The 17,353-nt window shown below is 45.8% G+C and overlaps 1 protein-coding gene across 4 annotated transcripts in view; it reads left to right on the top strand.

The window, feature by feature from the left end:
- Positions 1-17,353, top strand: part of TFDP2 (transcription factor Dp-2) — a 161,630-nt gene that overhangs the window by 108,939 nt on the left and 35,338 nt on the right. For all 4 annotated transcript variants that reach the window (XM_049785344.1, XM_049785343.1, XM_049785342.1 and 1 more), the window contains one exon: positions 10,904-11,007. In XM_049785344.1, coding sequence (XP_049641301.1) covers positions 11,005-11,007 — 3 coding nt within the window. In that variant the 5' untranslated portion in view covers positions 10,904-11,004. The remainder of the gene's footprint in view (positions 1-10,903; positions 11,008-17,353) is intronic.

The following is a 17,353-nucleotide window of genomic DNA, read 5'->3' as shown; positions in this document are numbered from 1 at the left end:
TGATACTCGCGCCTCTGATCTTTTTATTTTTTTCTTTTTTAATTTTTCGCTCCTGTGATCTTGCTAGTCCTCCCAGCTGCCTTGATCAGTGCCGGCCACTCGGGGCTGTTGGTAGGAGATAAAACACTGCCTTCCGCTCTCCAGGTCCGGGTACCATCTGCCTGGTGTATTGGCCTGGATGATGGGGCTAAAAGACCGGGTAGAAAATGAATGGAACGTGGAAAAGACTAGAGTGTGTGAGAGTAAGAAATAGGAGGGGAAAAATCGGTTACTCAGCCCTTCCCTTATTCTTTGCAATGAAAATAGACTAGAGCTAGTTCATTCTAGTCTTCTCTTTGCTTACCCCTTTGCTTTCTTAATCTGGGTAAAGAGAAAAAAGGAACTTGACTTTGCCTTTCCCAGTCTTGCCTGATAAAGCTTTTGTTAAATGGATGAGTTCCCAGCAGGACAGGTTGTCCACCCCACCCCCAGAGTAAAATATCTTCCATACCATTTCAGTCCCAGCACTGCACTGTGTATAACTCCTTAAGCACCTCAGGGAGTAAGCAACGACTGCCAGGCGTGGGCCTTAAACATATAAATAAATAGGTTTGTGTATTTATTGTGGCTCTAGACTATGCCTTTTGAATGGGTAAATCTCTTCTCTCCTCTACTTCTCTTCCCTTGGCATCTTAGAAGCAGGCCTTTCTGGGAAGAACCAAGCAGGTTTGAGTGCATCTGCTAAAACTCTTCGATATTGCTCAGAAGACAGTGCCCAGACTAGACGTTCTCCTTACTTAAGCTGGTGGAAAAGAAATGAGAAAATAAAGAATTAAAATGAAATCTCTTAACCAAGCAAGGTAATAGAAAAGGGATGAAGAGATATTTTATTACTAAAGATGGGAGTTGGGGTAGCAGTGGTCAAACCTGGAGTTGGGACAAATGCTTTGGAGAAACTAGTGAGAGCTTGGAAGTTTGATGATGACCTTAGTGATAACAGTCCAGGTAGCAGGGTCGGGATTTAGGAATTTAAATGAGCTTATGGGGCCAGAGAGAGTCAGCATGCCAGAGCATGTGTGGGAGATTAATTCCATCTCCTGGCACCACCACAGAGACCCTGGGTACTGAACCAGGGAAACTAGCTTTTTATTTCCAAAACTTCTTTCTCCCCGAGCCAGGAGCTCAGATCTGATGCGTTGGGGACGTCAGAAGAGCCATTTTGAGTCTAGCCTACTGTTTGCTGAGCCAAAGCTTGAGAGCACTATTTCCAGGGCCTCCCTGTTTCATGGAAAGATTCTGGCTCAGTGCTCCAGGATGGGAACTGATTTTAAAGTCCTGTGTCCTGACAGCTGCAGAGCTTCCAGACCAATGCTACAGAGTTGTTCACTTGGGGGAATGATCTGTGGACAAATTTTGGTGAAAAGAGCATGGCCAAAGGGGTTGGGACCACTCCAGGCATATTCAGGGGACCTGATATGGTGGCAGGATTGAACTAAGTTTGGCAATATACAAGTAGGCCTTAACACTATGTACCCCTTAATCTTTCTTTTCTGCTGCCCATCTCTGCCCTTGAGGATGCATGATCTCTATTTGGGGGCCAAATCTAAAGGTATCTCTTCAGTATTCCAAACTTCAGTCTTCCACTGCTTGCCTTTTCTATTTATAGGCATATGATCTCTCCAGGTTCAGGGTTAGGAAATGATCGTCTCAAGCACTTTAGAAATGACTGACTACAAATAGAACAAAAAAGGAATTTACCTTATGATGTATAGGTCAATGTACTATAATAGGAGCCAGTTGTTAATACAGGAATGTATTTTTGTTTGTTTGCTTTTTTTAGTTTTGGAGCTACATCCAAACTCCTAGAGGTACTCAGGAGTTACTCCTGGTTTTGAGCTCAGGAATCACTTCCTGGTGGGTTACGGGGGAATCATATGGGTTTGAACTTGGGTTGGCTACATGTAAGGAAAGTGCCCTACCCACTGTATTATCGCTCTGGCTCCTAATAAATTCATGAATGTAAACATCTCCCAGGGCTAGGGAGATGACTTGGCCAGCTGGAGCACATCTTTTGCATACAGGACTCGAGTTCTGTTCCCAACACTGCACAGTTCCCTGAGCGTTATGGCATGGACCCCAAGTGCTACTGGGGTAAGCCAGAAATCAAGATAAAAGAAAGGCTGTTTTAACATAAAAGTGAAGGAAGATATAGCAGACAGTGTTTGCCTTTCATGTAGCTGACCCAGGTTCAGCCCTCTGCATCCCCAAGTTTGTGTCAGGAGTGATCCCAGAGCACAGAGCAAGGCGTATGCCCTGAGCACCGCAAGTGGTGTAGCCCAAACCAAAATTTAAAAATGAAAGAATGTGGGTTGCCTTACATATGGCCAATCCCGGATAGATCCCTGCATTCCATGTGGTCCCCCAAGCCTGCCAGGAGCAACTTCTATGCACAGAGCCAGAAGTAACCCCTGAGTGCCACCGGGTGTGACCCAAAAACAAAACAAAACAAAAAAATGGAAAGAAGGGCCAGAGCAATAGCACAGTGGATAGGAAGGTTACCTTGCACGCACCAACCTGGGTTCAATCCCCGGCATTCCATATGGTCCCCACAGCATGCCAGGTGTAACCCCTGAGAGCTGCTGGGTGTAGCCAAAAATTTTTTTTGAAAGAAATCATGTAACTACAAGGTTTATTTATGTGTATATACACAGCCAGGCCATTTGCACTTAGCTCACAATTTGGTATTTCCAGTGGGATATAATTCAAATATATTTTGAGTAACTAATTTGTTTCCTTTGAGATGATTGCATCATGATTGATCATGCCCAAGCTCTAGTTCACATAAAGGTAATGTGTCTCCCTGAACCACCATCACCACTTTTCTAGACCCTTCTCTCATAGGTGCTGTCAATTGCTTTCTGACTGGCTGGCCCACAACTGACGGCTGCTTTGGGGGCTTGAGCTTTTAACTCATGCACCAACGGGGCAGCCTACTTTAGTATTTGGCTGTGCCCTGACCTCATTAGCACTTACTGGACAGTGGTCAGAACCCACAACAACAGTTCTTCCCCAGTAGTTAAAAGGGAGTCTAGGGGGAGGCTAGGGGGGCCAGAGCGGTGGCATAAGTTATAGGGCGTTTACCTTGAATGCGTTAACCTAGGTACGTCCCATGCCAGGAGTGATCTCTGAGCGCATAGCCAGGAGTAACCCCTGAGCATCACCAGATATGCCCCAAAAAGAAAAAAGGGAGGGGGTCTAGAAGGGAAAAATGCTTGACACCTTTTCTCTGACTTTGCTCACTCTACTCATGGAAATATTAATAATGAATGAAGTAATACCCTGTGGCACTAGCCCATAACTAGGAGCAGAGTAGAAAGTCAGTACTAGAGTGCCAGTAGTAAGAGATCGAGGAGTGGGGCCAGAGAGATAGCATGGAGGGAGGGTGTTTGTTTTTTTTGTTTGTTTTTGTTTTGGCCACACCCATTTGATGCTCAGGGTTTACTCCTAGCTAATCCACTCAGAAATTGCCCCTGGTTAGGGGGAATCATATGGGACGCCAAAGGATCGAACCGTGGTCCTTCCTTGGCTAGCGCTTGCAAGGCAGACACGTTACCAGACACCTTACCTCTAGCGCTACCTCACTGGCCCTAGAGGGAGGGTGTTAATCTTGTATGCAGAAGGACGGTGGTTCGATCCCGGCATCCCATATGGTCCTTCAAGCCTGCCAGAAGTGATTTCTGAGCGTAGAGCCAGGAGTAACCAACCCCTGAGCACTGCCGGGTATGGCCCAAAAAACAAAAATAAAATAAAAGAGAGAGATCGAGGAGTATTTATCTCAGCTCCAGAAAGAGGAAGTAGATTATTATTCCTTGTGAGTAGCCATCCAGGGGGTACTGAAGGGAGTACATTTGTCCCCTGCTTTTGGTATCATAGATCAAGCCTGGAGTCTCAGGCACACCAAATATATACACTATCACTGAGCCGCATACCAGCCTGATCTTCCACTTCGTAGACAAGACACATTCTAGGTAACTCAGGGCTTTCCAGTTTTTGAATGAGAGTATTGAAGTGTAGAAAGGAAACATGAGGGGCTGGAGAGATAGCATGGAGGTAAGGTGTTTGCCTTTCATGCAGGAGGTCATTGGTTCGAATCCCAGCGTCCCATATGGTCCCCCCGTGCCTGCCAGGAGCAGTTTCTGAGCATGAAGCCAGGAGTAACCCCTGAGCACTGTCGGGTGTGACCCAAAAACTACCAAAAAAAAAAAAAGAAAGGAAACATGAGGGATGTTTAAGAAACTCTCAGGATTTATGAAGATAATTTGAAAGAATATAGCCCATTAAAAATAAACCCTGGCATGGGGCCGGAGGGATAGATAGCATGAAGGAAAGGCGTTTCCTTGCATGCAGAAAGATGGTGGTTCGAATTCCGGCATCCCATATGGTCCCCCGAGCCTGCCAGGAGCGATTTCTGAACATAGAGCCAGGAGCAACCCCTGAGTGCTGCCGGGTGTGACCCAAAAACCAGAAAGAAAAAAAAAAGCCTTTATCATTCCTTTGAGATATGTCCAGGCCCTGATTCATTACTAATGTCAGTGGCCACTGCTGAAGATGGCATAAATGGAACACAAGAACACAAGTGGCAACCCCTGAGTGCTGCTGGGTGTGACCCAAAAACCAAAAAAAGAAAGAAAGAAAGAAACCCTGACAGATAATTACAATACAGATTCATCTTTCTATTTAATTTTTGGGCCACCCCTGATGGTGCTCAAGACCATACAAGATACTGTATGACTCCTGGCAGTGTTGGGGGACCATATACAAGGTTACTGCCCTTCTTCTATACCATCACTCCAGCCCCCCCCAATATTTTTTTAATATTTAAAGATTATCTAAAAATATGGAGGGGCCAGAGAGATAATATAGCAGGTAGGATGTTTACTATGCACAGGGCTAACCTGACACCCATGTGGTGTCCTGTGTCCCACAGGAGTGACCCCTGATCAGCCAGGAATAATACCTGAGCACAGCTGGTGTGGCCCTAAAATAAGCTCTCCCCAAAAAGAATAAAGCAGTGATTTAGAGTATCTACACAGTGACATAGACTGTCTGCTTGTGAGTATATGGTCGGTTGTTCAAATCCTCGGTGTCCCACATGCGCTAGCACAGTCGGAGCAGCTCTGATGCCTGAGCTTTCCAGTACTGAAAGTAATTTCTTTCTTTTTTTTTTTTTTTTGGTTTTTGGGCTACACCCGGTGGTGCTCAGGGGTTACTCCTGGCTGTCTGCTCAGAAATAGCTCCTGGCAGGCACGGGGGACCATATGGGACACCGGGATTCGAACCAACCACCTTTGGTCCTGGATCGGCTGCTTGCAAGGCAAACGCCGCTGTGCTATCTCTCTGGGCCCTGAAAGTAATTTCTAATCATACCACAGCCCACTGTGTTGAGGGGAATCCCCATGGGTTCCACACAGCAGCATGACTGGGAAGCAAGATCCATGCTTTTTGAGCACAGTGGTCACCCCCGGGGAGCACTGCCACCATAAGAAGTGTGCCTCGGCTTTGCATGTGCTGCCTGGTGACCTTGTGCAGACTGTGAGCCCAGCAGTGGAGTGTGGGAGTACCGGGGACTGAGAACCTTCCCCAAACCTCTTCAGAAACCACCATGAAATGTTCCAAGCACTGCAGTTGGATGTGTGTAAGACCACCAGTCTTAGTTGGCACTATCAACAAGCATGACGGGAAAGAGGAAGCAGGAATTGAAAAGTGAATGATTTTTTTTTTTTTTTTTTTTTTTTTGGTTTTTGGGCCACACCCGGTGACGCTCAGGGGTTACTCCTGGCTATGCACTCAGAAGTCGCTCCTGGCTTGGGGGACCATGTGGGACGCCGGGGGATCGAACCGCGGTCCGTCCTAGGCTAGCGCAGGCAAGGCAGGCACCTTACCTCCAGGGCCACCGCTCGGCCCCGAAAAAGTGAATGATTTTAAAAAATTATTTTAATTAAAATAAAATTATGGGGGCCAGAGAGATAGAATGAAGGTAGGGTGTTTGCCTTGCATGCAGAAGGACAGTGGTTCGAATCCTGGCATCCCATATGGTCCCCCGAGCCTGCCAGGAGCGATTTCTGAGCGTAGAACCAGGAGTAACCCCTGAGCGCAGCTGTGAGTGACCCCCCCAAAAATAGTATATTTTGGGGGGCAGGAGAGATAGCATGATGGTAGGGCGTTTGACTTGCACACAGTCAATCCAGGACAGACCCAGGTTTGTTTTCCAGCGTTTTCCCTGAGCCTGCCAGGAGTAACTTCTGAGTGCCGCCTGGGGAAAAAAAAAATTTTTTTTGTTTTGTTTTTGGGTCACACCTCACAACGCTCAGGGGTTACTCCTGGCTCTATGCTCAGAAATCGCTCCTGGCAGGCTCCAGGGACCATATGGGATGCCGGGATTGGAACCACCGACCTTCTGCATGCAAGGCAAATGCATTACCTCCATGCTACCTCTTCCGTTTTTTTGGTTTTTTTCTTTTGGACCACACCTGGCAGTACTCAGGGCTTCCCCCTGGCTGTGCACTGAGGCAGGCTTGGGGGCCATCTAGGATGCCAGGGATCTAACCCCAGTAGACTGTGTGACTGGCAAGCACCCAACATGCTTGACTATCTCTCCTGTGCCTCAATTTTTTATTTATTTATTTTAAAGGAAGATGGGCTGAATGCCCAGGAAGGAAACCTTGGGTGGCTTTTACTTTATTTTATTTTTATCTTTTTAGGGACCTCCCAAGCAGTTATCGGGCACTCCTGGGCCACTCCTGATGACATTCCACCTACCAGGCCAGATGGTTCTGTGCTCCGTTCCATGCTCCGCCCAGTGCAGTGCTGAGGGTCACTCTTTGCAATGCTTAGAGCTTGCCAGGGCTAGTCCCAGTAGTACTAGTGGAGGGCATGTCATGCCAGGGATTGAATTCTGTGCACCCAGACCCCTGATCTATACTGGTGGTGCTCAGAGGTCACTCCCAGGTTAGTTTTGAGGGGTTGTAGGTGCCGGGGATCAGTTCCTGCAGGCAAAGCATGTACTCAGACCATTGAGCTCTCTCTTTGGCCCTAAAGGACTTGAAAGGAAATAGGTAACAAGTTCGGCATACAAAACCCAAAGAAAAATCAAAATAAAGATACTAACTAAAAGCAGATGGTGAGAGCGTATGTGCTTTCATCTAACGGGTGGTGAAAAGGTACATCCAATTGATGTAACCATGTATGTTGACAAACATACAGACTTTGGGGTATTTGTAGTAATAGACTTTTGTAATACTATAGCCTTTTCTTCACTCTAGTACTCACTAAATTGCGTGAGGAAGGTGCTATATAATAAGCAGCTGATAAAATTACTGTTATGGATATGGATGTGCCATGCATTTGGCTTAACTGCGTTCAGTCCCAGTATCTCTTCTGGTTCCTTGAGCACTTCCAGGATTGGTCACTGAGTCTAGAACCAGGAGTAGGTCCAGGGCATCACAAGATGTAGTTCCCAAAGCAAATAATAATAAAAATAATTAATGTTAAGGCCATGCTAACATGTGTTGTTGTGGAAATAGGTGTACTATTAAGAGCTGAAAGAAGTATGCGAGCTGATCTAGACTACAGCCACATGTGGGAGAAAGAAAATGAGTATTTGTGAATATGTTTAGAGGGGGCCAGAGCAATACTGTAGTGGGTAAGGTACTTGCTTTGTACACAGACAAACTTTAGCACCCTATATGGTCCCCCAAGCCCACAGGAGAGATCCCTGCACACCACTGGTTGTGGTCCAATTTAAAAAAAAAAAAAACAGAAAGAAGAAAAAGATGAATTGCTTTAGAAGAGTGGAATCCAGCAAGTGCCAGATGCAGTCGATTTGTTTAAGAAATTGAGGGCTGGGCCCGGAGAGATAGCACAGCAGCGTTTGCCTTGCAAGCAGCCGATCCAGGACCAAAAGTGGTTGGTTCGAATCCCGGTGTCCCATATGGTCCCCCGTGCCTGCCAGGAGCTATTTCTGAGCAGACAGCCAGGAGTAACCCCTGAGCACCGCCGGGTGTGGCCCAAAAACAAAAACAAAAATAAATAAATAAAATGAGGGCTGAGAATTTTGCTACTTGGAAATCACCTTGATAAGAACTGAGAACTCTCTGAAGTGAGTGAGGGTGGGAGAGCACTAGTCAGGATGGGTTAGCGTAAACCCTGGAGAAGTGGAGACTAGGACTGCCTGGCATATTTGACCAGTTTTGCTGTAGCATGCAGCATCAACAGAAATGAGGTGGTAGATAGAGACCTGTGCGTGGTTGAGCGAAGTTTCTGTTTTCAAGATGGAAGAAGGAACTTGTTTATGTGCTGATGAGAAAGATGAGGCTGAGAGGAGGGAAGGAAGGATTGAGCCAGTGCAGGAGACATTGAAAGGAAAGGGGATGTAGTGTAGATGGATATGAAGTTCATGGTTAAATTAGGGGTTATGATTCATTGGCAGAGTGCCTGCCTTGCATGTATGAGGTTCTGGGTTCACTCCCCAGTATCCCTTGCCCCACCCCACAACAAAATAGGAATAAATTTATTTGATTTATCCAAAGCAAATTTTAAGAGAGGAGATAAATTCAAAGACTGGCGCACATGCCTTTGATTTGAAAGCTCCAGGTGGCAACACGCCATCATATGCCTTTTATTGCTTCCCCAATCACTCCACTGTACAGCCTGCACCTGCTCTGCAGAGTCAAAGGGGTCTGTATACAGTCCAGATCTGGTCAAAGCTCCAAAGTAAGCAGATGGCCACTGCATTGAAGAGGAGAGATAGCCAACCAATAGGGGAGACTGGTTGGCTGATTGAAGAGGGGGGTGACTCTTCCTGATGGGTCACGGGCCATATGAGGACCAACACCTTGGGCTCAGGCTTCTGCCAACAACTGAGAACATTCATGAGGTGCAGAAAGCAGGCCCTGCTACTGGGCACGAGGGAGACGGGGACTAAGTTTTCCAGCAGAAACTTGAAGGGACTGCTAGGATGTGTGTGACAGCGGTACTGCAGACATATGGGCCCTGGATTCCATCACACACACACACACACACACACACACACACACACACACACACGTCCTGGGAGACAGGCATATGGGTCCTAGGTTCCATCACACACACACACACACACACACACACACACACATATACACACACACACACACACACAAACATATACACACACAGAGGTCCTGGGTTGCTTTATCAGCACCACACACCACATGCATCACATATACATCCACACAAAACACACCCCAATGGAAACTTGAGAGAAAAGAAATAGTAAAGGAGAAAGTGGCTGACGCCATGGTGAGGTGACAATGCCATGATACCATGAGAAGGACCTACTAGCACATTTTTGCCCAGGGGAGAGAGGAAGTGTGAGAGCTTGGTCTGACCTGAGAAGATGGGGTGTGAGGAGCTGAAAGAATGGGGTGCATGGGCCTCAGAGACAGCCACATGTAGAAGGAGCAGGCTGGGGTCTCTCCTGCCTTCTGGGACGGTTGTCCTTGGACCATCTGAAGGGCTCTCACTTAGGTGGTCCCCTTGTTGTTTTGAGGTTGTGCTGGTTTTTTTCTTTTTTCTTTCTAAATACTATCTTTAAGCACCATGATTACAAATATGTTTGTAGTTGGGTTTTAGTCATACATCTTTATTCTTTTAGTTGTTGTGAAGACCCTGCATTGCTGGAAAACACCCAGGGCCTCCTCTGGGCTCCATCCCCCAGCCCTGTGGGGCACTAAGAGGAACTAGAGGAAACTGAGGGGTTACATGGATGACAGAGCAATTCAGAAAAGCATTGCTTGGCTTTTAGGTTTGGAGGTGACCTCTGGGCTTTCTTCATTTAATTTTCCAGTTGTGAAACAAGCTTACCTGCAGATCCAGCCTCACAAACAAGGTATATTTTACTCTGTCAACACATTCCATACATTGCTTTTCAGTGTAGATGTTTACACTAATGTATTGTAAAGATTTTCTGATGGGGGCCCCCAACGGATAGTACAGCAGGTAAGACCTACCTTGCACGTTGCTGACATGATTTCAATCTTCCACACCCCATATGGTCTCTTCCCCAATCCCCCTTGGAGTGATCCCTGAGTGCAGTGCCAGGAATAACAGTAATATCTGAGTGTGGCTAAATGAATAAAAATAATTTTTGATAGGGGTGTGGGGGGAGGGAATTTGGGGACCACATCCACTGGTGCTGGGGGAAGGAACTATGTGATGCCAGGGATACAACTTGGATCTGCATGCAAAGCATATTTTGCCTGAATGTAGTTCATTGAACTATCTCCAGGCCTCAGAGGTTTATTTTTTTACTTAACGTGGTTCTTTTTGTTATTGTTGGTTTTGGTTTTGGTTTTTGGGTCTCACCCTGTGGCGCTCAGGGTTACTCCTGGCTCTGTGCTCAGAAATCATTTCTCGCAGGCATGGGAGACCATATGGGATGCCGGAATTCGAGCCAGAGTTCATCTTAGATCGGCTGCATGCAAGGCAGACACCCTGCCACTGTACTATCTCTCCAGCCCATGATTCTTTTTATTTTTAATTATTTTGTTTTCAGGATATAATAAAACTCTACCTGCTGATCAGAACTTTGATACAAATGAAGACTTACCTTGTAAAGCCTTTTCTTTCCTCATAAACACACACCACAGGCACACACCCCTCTCAGACTCCAGTCTGTTGTGCAAGAGATGGAACTCTTTGTTTTCCAGGTTCCCTACTCTGCAGAACTTATCATCTTTGCTACCAGCATCACTCGCTCTGGCTCCTCCTGGCTTCTCCAACAGGCTGAATCTGACTTGCCCATGGTGGGCAGGGAAGGTGGGGTCCTTGAAGGTGGACCTGGGGGTTTCTTCCAGTAACCAGATGTTTCCTTCTGTCTTTGCAGGTAACATTTCATTTGTTGCGTTTCCAGTTTCCAGCACCAATTCACCAACAAAGATTTTACCAAAAACCTTAGGACCAATAAATGTGAATGTTGGACCCCAAATGGTAAGAAAATCATCATGTGTTATGGAAGACTTTGCTTAGGCAAAATTTACTTTAAAACTGTTCAGGAGAGACCGGAGAGATAGCATGGAGGTAGGGTGTTTGCCTTGCATGCAGAAGGACTGTGGTTCGAATCCCAGCATCCCATATGGTCCCCCAAACCTGCCAAGAGCAATTTTTGAGTATAGATCCAAGAGTAACCCCTGAGAGCTGCCGGGTGTGACCCAAAAACTAAAAACAAACAAAAAAACATTCAGGAACCAGAGTGATATCACAGTGGTAGCCTTGCATGCTGCCAACCCTGGATGGACCGATTTCGGCATCCCATATAGTTCCCCAGCCTGCCAGGAGCTATTTCTGAGTCCAGAGCCAAGAGTAACTCCTGAGCACATCTGCTGGGTGTGGCCCAAAATGGAAAAGAAAAAAGAAAAAAATAATTGTTCAAACATGTCAGTTAATTTCTCTCAGGCACTTCCTTTTTTATTTTTATTTTTATTTATTTTTTTTTTTTGCTGTCTGAGATAGGAACATGAGCCTCACCCCTTTAAGCCAAGCACTGCCCTGTTAAGTTACATCTTTTCTCTATCTTACACACTTTTAGAAAAGTTATTTTTTTTAAATCTGAATATAATTAAATAATTTTGTTTGTTGTGTTCCAGCATTCAAAATATGTGTTCCAGGATATTGAGGCTAAAAAGAAATTAATCTGGTTCGAGTGAGTGAATGAGTGAGTGTGGGGGGTGGGTACTGGACTCAACATCTCATGCTAAATGCTGAGCCAACTCTTGCAACTTAACTGATTATATCATATAAAAAAGGAAGGCAGGGGCTGGAGTGCTAAGAGAGTGAGTGGGGAGGACACTTACTTGCATGCAGGAGACTCATGCAATTGAATTCCCAGCAACATCTAAGGTCTCCTGAGCTTGCCAGGAGTGATCCCTAAGCACAGAGCCAGCAGTAAACCCTAAGCACTGCCTGGTATGACCCAAAAAAACAAAACCAGGGGGAAAAAAAGGCATTGCATTCTAGCGCTCAATTTCCATGCAAATGCACCTGTAGTTTCTGAACGTGTTTTTTTGTTTGTGGCAGTATGTGGGAAGGGTTTGGGCCACATCTGGCAGTGCTCAGGGATCTCTCCTGGGGGTGCTCAGGAACCATATGCAGTGCTGGGGGTTGAACCCAGGTCTACCACATGTGAAGCAAGTGCCCTAACCCTTGTTCTGTCTCTCTGGCCCTTGCCTCTTTTTTTAGAGCACCATATGTATAAACAAGATTGATTGCAGTGATTCTAAAACAATACCTGATCTAATACAATCTAATACAATACCAATGTAGCATCGTCCCCCACGCTCAGCACATACTTCTGGTCTCCAGTACAGTGAAGGTCAGTTCTAAGGATAGCTCACATTTCTGTGGACTGTGTTAAGTGCGGGCTTATCGAGACAGGAATTTCTTTCAGTATACTTACAGCTTCAGAAGGCCTACAGGCTTCTAAGACTTTTAAGAGAGGACATTTTTCTTGATCAGTTGAGGTCTGTTAATTATCTGCAGCCTTCCAGCTACAGGTCTTACACAATTGACTTAAGTATGTGAGGAATGTAATCCAGCTCCCAATCTCCCAACTCACCCCAGGTAAGTGGCCCCTCCCTTCTCAGGCTGTTCAGGTTATATTTTCCAGAAAAGTTCGGGTTAAGTGTGGGCTGTTCACTACCCTCTCCAGTTAGTGCTAGGGAGTTAAGCCATTCTCATCAGGTTATCCAATAGTATATAATTCTAAAATTAAACAGACCCAAATACTTATGAGTTTCACCCTTATTACCATGCACCTCTGTTTTGAGCGTCTGTTTCCGATTGATTGTTCAGCACTGCTGCCAAAACTCAGATTTGCACTTCTCTTATGGAAATACCATTTCCTATCCAATGTCAATTCGTTGTTTGTGGTTGTTGCCTCAGAGATGGGGATAGTCTGCAGACTGCTCAGGGTGGCAGGCGCTCTCCACTGAACCAACCCCACAGCCCCTTTGCTAGTTTGAACTCATGTATATCAGAATCTTTTCTTTTGGCCTTCCTTCCTCTCTCCCTTCCTTCATCTCTCCCATGTTCCCTGCCTCCATTTTTTTTCTTTCCTTCCTTCCTTCCATTGTTTTTCGGCCATTCAAAGCAGTGCTCAAGGCATACTCCTGGATCTGTGCTCAAGGATCACTTTGGAGTGCTTTTAGGGACCTTAACATACCAGACATTGAACCTGGATTTGCTACATACAAGGCAAATGCCTTGCTGTACTATCTCAAGCCCTTGAGTTCCAAAATTGTAAAACTTACTTTAGAATATTCTTTTTTTTTTTTTTTTTAAGGTTTTTGGGTCATACCCAGCAGTGCTCAGGGGTTACTGCACTCAGAAATCACTCCTGGCAGGCTTGGGGGACCATAGGGGATGCCAGAGATTGAACCAGGGTCTGTCCCAGGTCAGCTACATGCAAGGCTCTACCACTATCCTATCACTCCAGCCCCTTCTGTTCCCTTTTCTTATCAGATCAGTTGACTTTTTTTTGTGTGGTTTTTGGGTCACACCCGGTAGTGCTCAGGGCTTACTCCTGGCTCCATGCTCAGAAATTGCTTCTGGCAGGCACGGGGGACCATATGGGACGCCTGGATTCGAACTGATGACCTTCTGCATGAAAGGCAAACGCCTTACCTCCATGCTATCTCTCCGGCCCCGACTTTTTTGTTTTGTTTTGTTTTGTATTTTTTGGGCCAGAAATCACCCTTGGCTTGGGGTGGGGGGACCATATGGGATGCTGGAGGATCGAATGGAGGTCCTTCCTAGGCTAGCGCTTGGAAGGCCTTACCTGTAGCGCCACCTCTCATCTCTCCAGCCCCTGGATCAATTGACTTTTTTTGTTGTTGTTTTTGGTTTTGGTTTTTGGGTCACACCCGGCAGTTCTTGGGTTAATCCTGGCTCTACGTTCAGAAATCACTCCTGGCAGGCCCAGAGAACCATATGGGATGCCGGGATTCTAACCACCGTCCTTCTGCATGTAAGGCAAACGTCACACCTCCATGCGATCTCTCCGGCCTTGGATCAATTGACTTTTATAAGTCATTGCCTTAGATTTGAATTTGGGCCTTCGCGAGCAATTCAGTATTGGATTTATTAAACCTGACCGGTGCAGCACACATGGGATTTTTCTGTATTTCTTCACTGGCTGAGTGAGCTTTCTTGGCTCGTCATTGCCTGCTTTCATGAGCTGCCTTCTGTCCTTATGAAGCAACACAGGGGGATTTTGCCTTTTAAGAGTCAAAGTGAGGCATACTAGAGTATGATCTCAGCCTAGTTTCGTGTTCAAACCCAGTTTAGTTGGGGGAGCTATGTGAGAAAGAGATCAAATTTAGAGACTTCAATGAACTCCAGCTCTTGAAGATATCCCCTAGACAGGGTTTTGCATTTGGAGGAAAATCCCAAGGGCACCCCACTACCACCAGGTTTATGCTAACCCCTTTGAGCTATCTCCCTACTTGGGGTGTGATTAGGGGCCCAGAAGTTGTGTGCTTGTCCATCTGACCCCTCTGCCTTCTGAGTGGTCCATTCACATATAGAGTGATTGTTGATACAGGTTGACTTGCCTTTAGTTTTCTACTGCTGCTTATTTCTTGGTTGAAATTGGGAGAGAAGGGAGTTTGGGGACCAAGCCCTGCTATGTGCTGGGGCTATTACTGGCTCTCTGTTCAGGAGTGACCCCTGGTGGTGCTTGGGGAACCATATGTGTCAAGGATTGAAATCTGGATGGATTTTGGCCAACATTTACATTTACAACATTTACATTGCCTTCCCTAACTGCTTTATCTTTCCAGCCCCATTTCCACATTTCCTTTTATTTTTTGGCTTTGGGGCTACACCCTGTGGTGCTCTGGGGTTACCTCTAGCTGTGCATTTAGGAATCATTCCTAGTGGTACTCTGGGAAACAATATGGGATACTGGGGATTTGGGAATTGAACCCAATTGGACATGTGCAATAAAAGTTCATGTGAACTGTGGCCCTGTGACACCTCCCCCACCAAACACTCTCTCTGTCCCAATTTTCACTTTTTTTTTTTTTTGGTTTTTGGTTTTTGGGTCACACCCAGCAGTGCTCAGGGGTTACTCCTGGCTCTATGCTCAGAAATCACTCCTGGCAGGCTCAGGGGACCATATGGGACACCGGGATTCAAACCACTGACCTTCTGCATAAGAGGCAAACGCCTTACCTCCATGCTATATCTCGGGCCCCAATTTTCACATTTCTTGAAGGCAGAAATTTTTATTATCACATTCTCTTGGGTATTTTTGTTTGTTTTGGGTCACATCTTGCAGTGCTCAGGGGTTACTCCTGGCTCTATGCTCAGAAATCGCTCCTGGCAGGCTCAGGGGACCATATGAGATGCCAAGATTCGAACCACCGTCCTTCTGCCTGCAAGGCAAACGCCCTACCACCATGCTATTTCTTTGGTCCTCTCCCTTTTTTTCTTCGATACCTGAAAGAATCTGTCACCACAGTATTCTTACTTGATAGCTATCTTTGGGTATTTAAAATATTTCAGACTGTACTCTCAAATACTTTTTTCTCTAGTCATCCAACCTTTTTTAAGTTTTATTTTTTGATCTTGTGCCACCTGGGCAGTTCTCAGGGTTTACTCCTGGCTCAGGGAATGCTCAGGGCTCACTCATGGTAGATTTTGATCAAACTTTTGGGGACCTCTTGAACAGAACTGGTGTCCTGGTGTCCCCACTGTGATTCTGTTTTTCAAGTGATCCAGGCTAGTGGTTCAGTGCAAAGGGTTAGAGGTGGATTGCTGGGGACTCCCAGACTATGCAGTGCTGAGGATTGAACCTAGATAGTATACTAAGCCGAGGCGATAGCCACTGTTTTATCTCCTAAGGCTTCCCCAACTTCCACCTACCCCATATTATTTTGGTAGTTTATCTGTACTTGTCTGTTTGGGGGGTTCACCCAAAGTGCTGAGGCGTACTCCAGGCTCTGCACTCAGGAATTACTCTTGGCATTCTCAAGGGACTATGCAAGTTGCTGGGAATTGAACCAGAGTCAACCGCATGCAAGGCAAGAGCCCTCCCCTCTGTCCTATATTTCTGGCCCTTACTAGACCGTGTCTTGTTGTGAATCTTTATTTAAAAAAGCAGGATTTGGGCCCGAGAGATAGCACAGCGGCGTTTGCCTTGCAAGCAACCGATCCAGGACCAAAGGTGGTTGGTTCGAATCCCAGTGTCCCATATGGTCCCCCGTGCCTGCCAGGAGCTATTTCTGAGCAGACAGCCTGGAGTAACCCCTGAGCAACGCCGGGTGTGGCCCAAAAACAAACAAACAAACAAACAAACAAACAAAAAAAGGATTTGGAGCCGGAGTAATAGTACAGCGGTAGAGCGTTTGCTTGCACACGGCTGACCCAGGAAGGACCTGGATTAGATCCCCCGCATCCCATCTGGTCCACCACTGAGAGTGGCCCCAAAAAAAAGAAAGAAAGCAGGTGTTCTGTGTTCACTCTGCGCTGTAAGCTCAGTTCTTTTCGGAGTTTGGGAAGTTTTCGACTGTTAATAATTTGAATAGTCTCTGTTCCCTTCGCGCTCTCCTCCCAACATTTTATCCTGAAGTTGCCTTTTCTGACAATGTGAAACAGGTTCTTTTGTGTCATTTCTTTTTTCTTTTTGGGTATAGGCCACAACCAGCAGTGCTCAGAGCTTAGTCCTGGCTTTGCACTCAGGAATCATTGCTAGTAGGACTTGAGGAGTATGTGGATCGAATCTTTAACAGCAGCATGCAAGCTCACTCCCTGACTGTTGTGCTACAGCTCTAACACCTTTTCTTTTCTTTTCTTTTCCTTTCTTCCTTTCTTTCTTTCTTTCTTTCTTCTTTCCTTCCTTCTTTCTTTCTTTCTTTCTTTCTTCTTTCTCTTTCTTTCTTTCTTCTTTCTTTCTTCTTTTTCTTTCTTCTTTCTTTCTTTTTCTCTTTTCTTTCTTTCTTTCTCTTTCTTTCTCTCTCTTCTTTCTTTCTCTCTCTCTTCTTTCTTTCTCTCCTCTCTTCTTTCTTTCTCTCTCTCTTCTTTTCTTTCTCTCTCTCTCTCTTTCTTTCTTTCTCTCTCTCTTCTTTCTTTCTCTTCTCTCTCTCTCTTCTTTCTTTCTCTCTCTCTTCTTTCTTTCTCTCTCTTCTTTCTTCCTTCCTTCCTTCCTTCCTTCCTTCCTTCCTTCCTTCCTTCCTTCCTTCCTCCCTCCCTCCCTCCCCTCCCTCCCTCCCTCTTTCTTTCTTTCTTTCTTTCTTTCTTTCTTCTTTCTTTTTCTTTCTTTCTTCCTTTCTTTCTT

Source organism: Suncus etruscus, chromosome 13 (genome assembly GCF_024139225.1).
Source record: "Suncus etruscus isolate mSunEtr1 chromosome 13, mSunEtr1.pri.cur, whole genome shotgun sequence".
NCBI classification, from domain to species: domain Eukaryota; kingdom Metazoa; phylum Chordata; class Mammalia; order Eulipotyphla; family Soricidae; genus Suncus; species Suncus etruscus.
The sequence above is the reverse complement of the archived record's forward strand: the minus strand, read 5'-3'. Positions and strand labels throughout refer to the sequence as shown.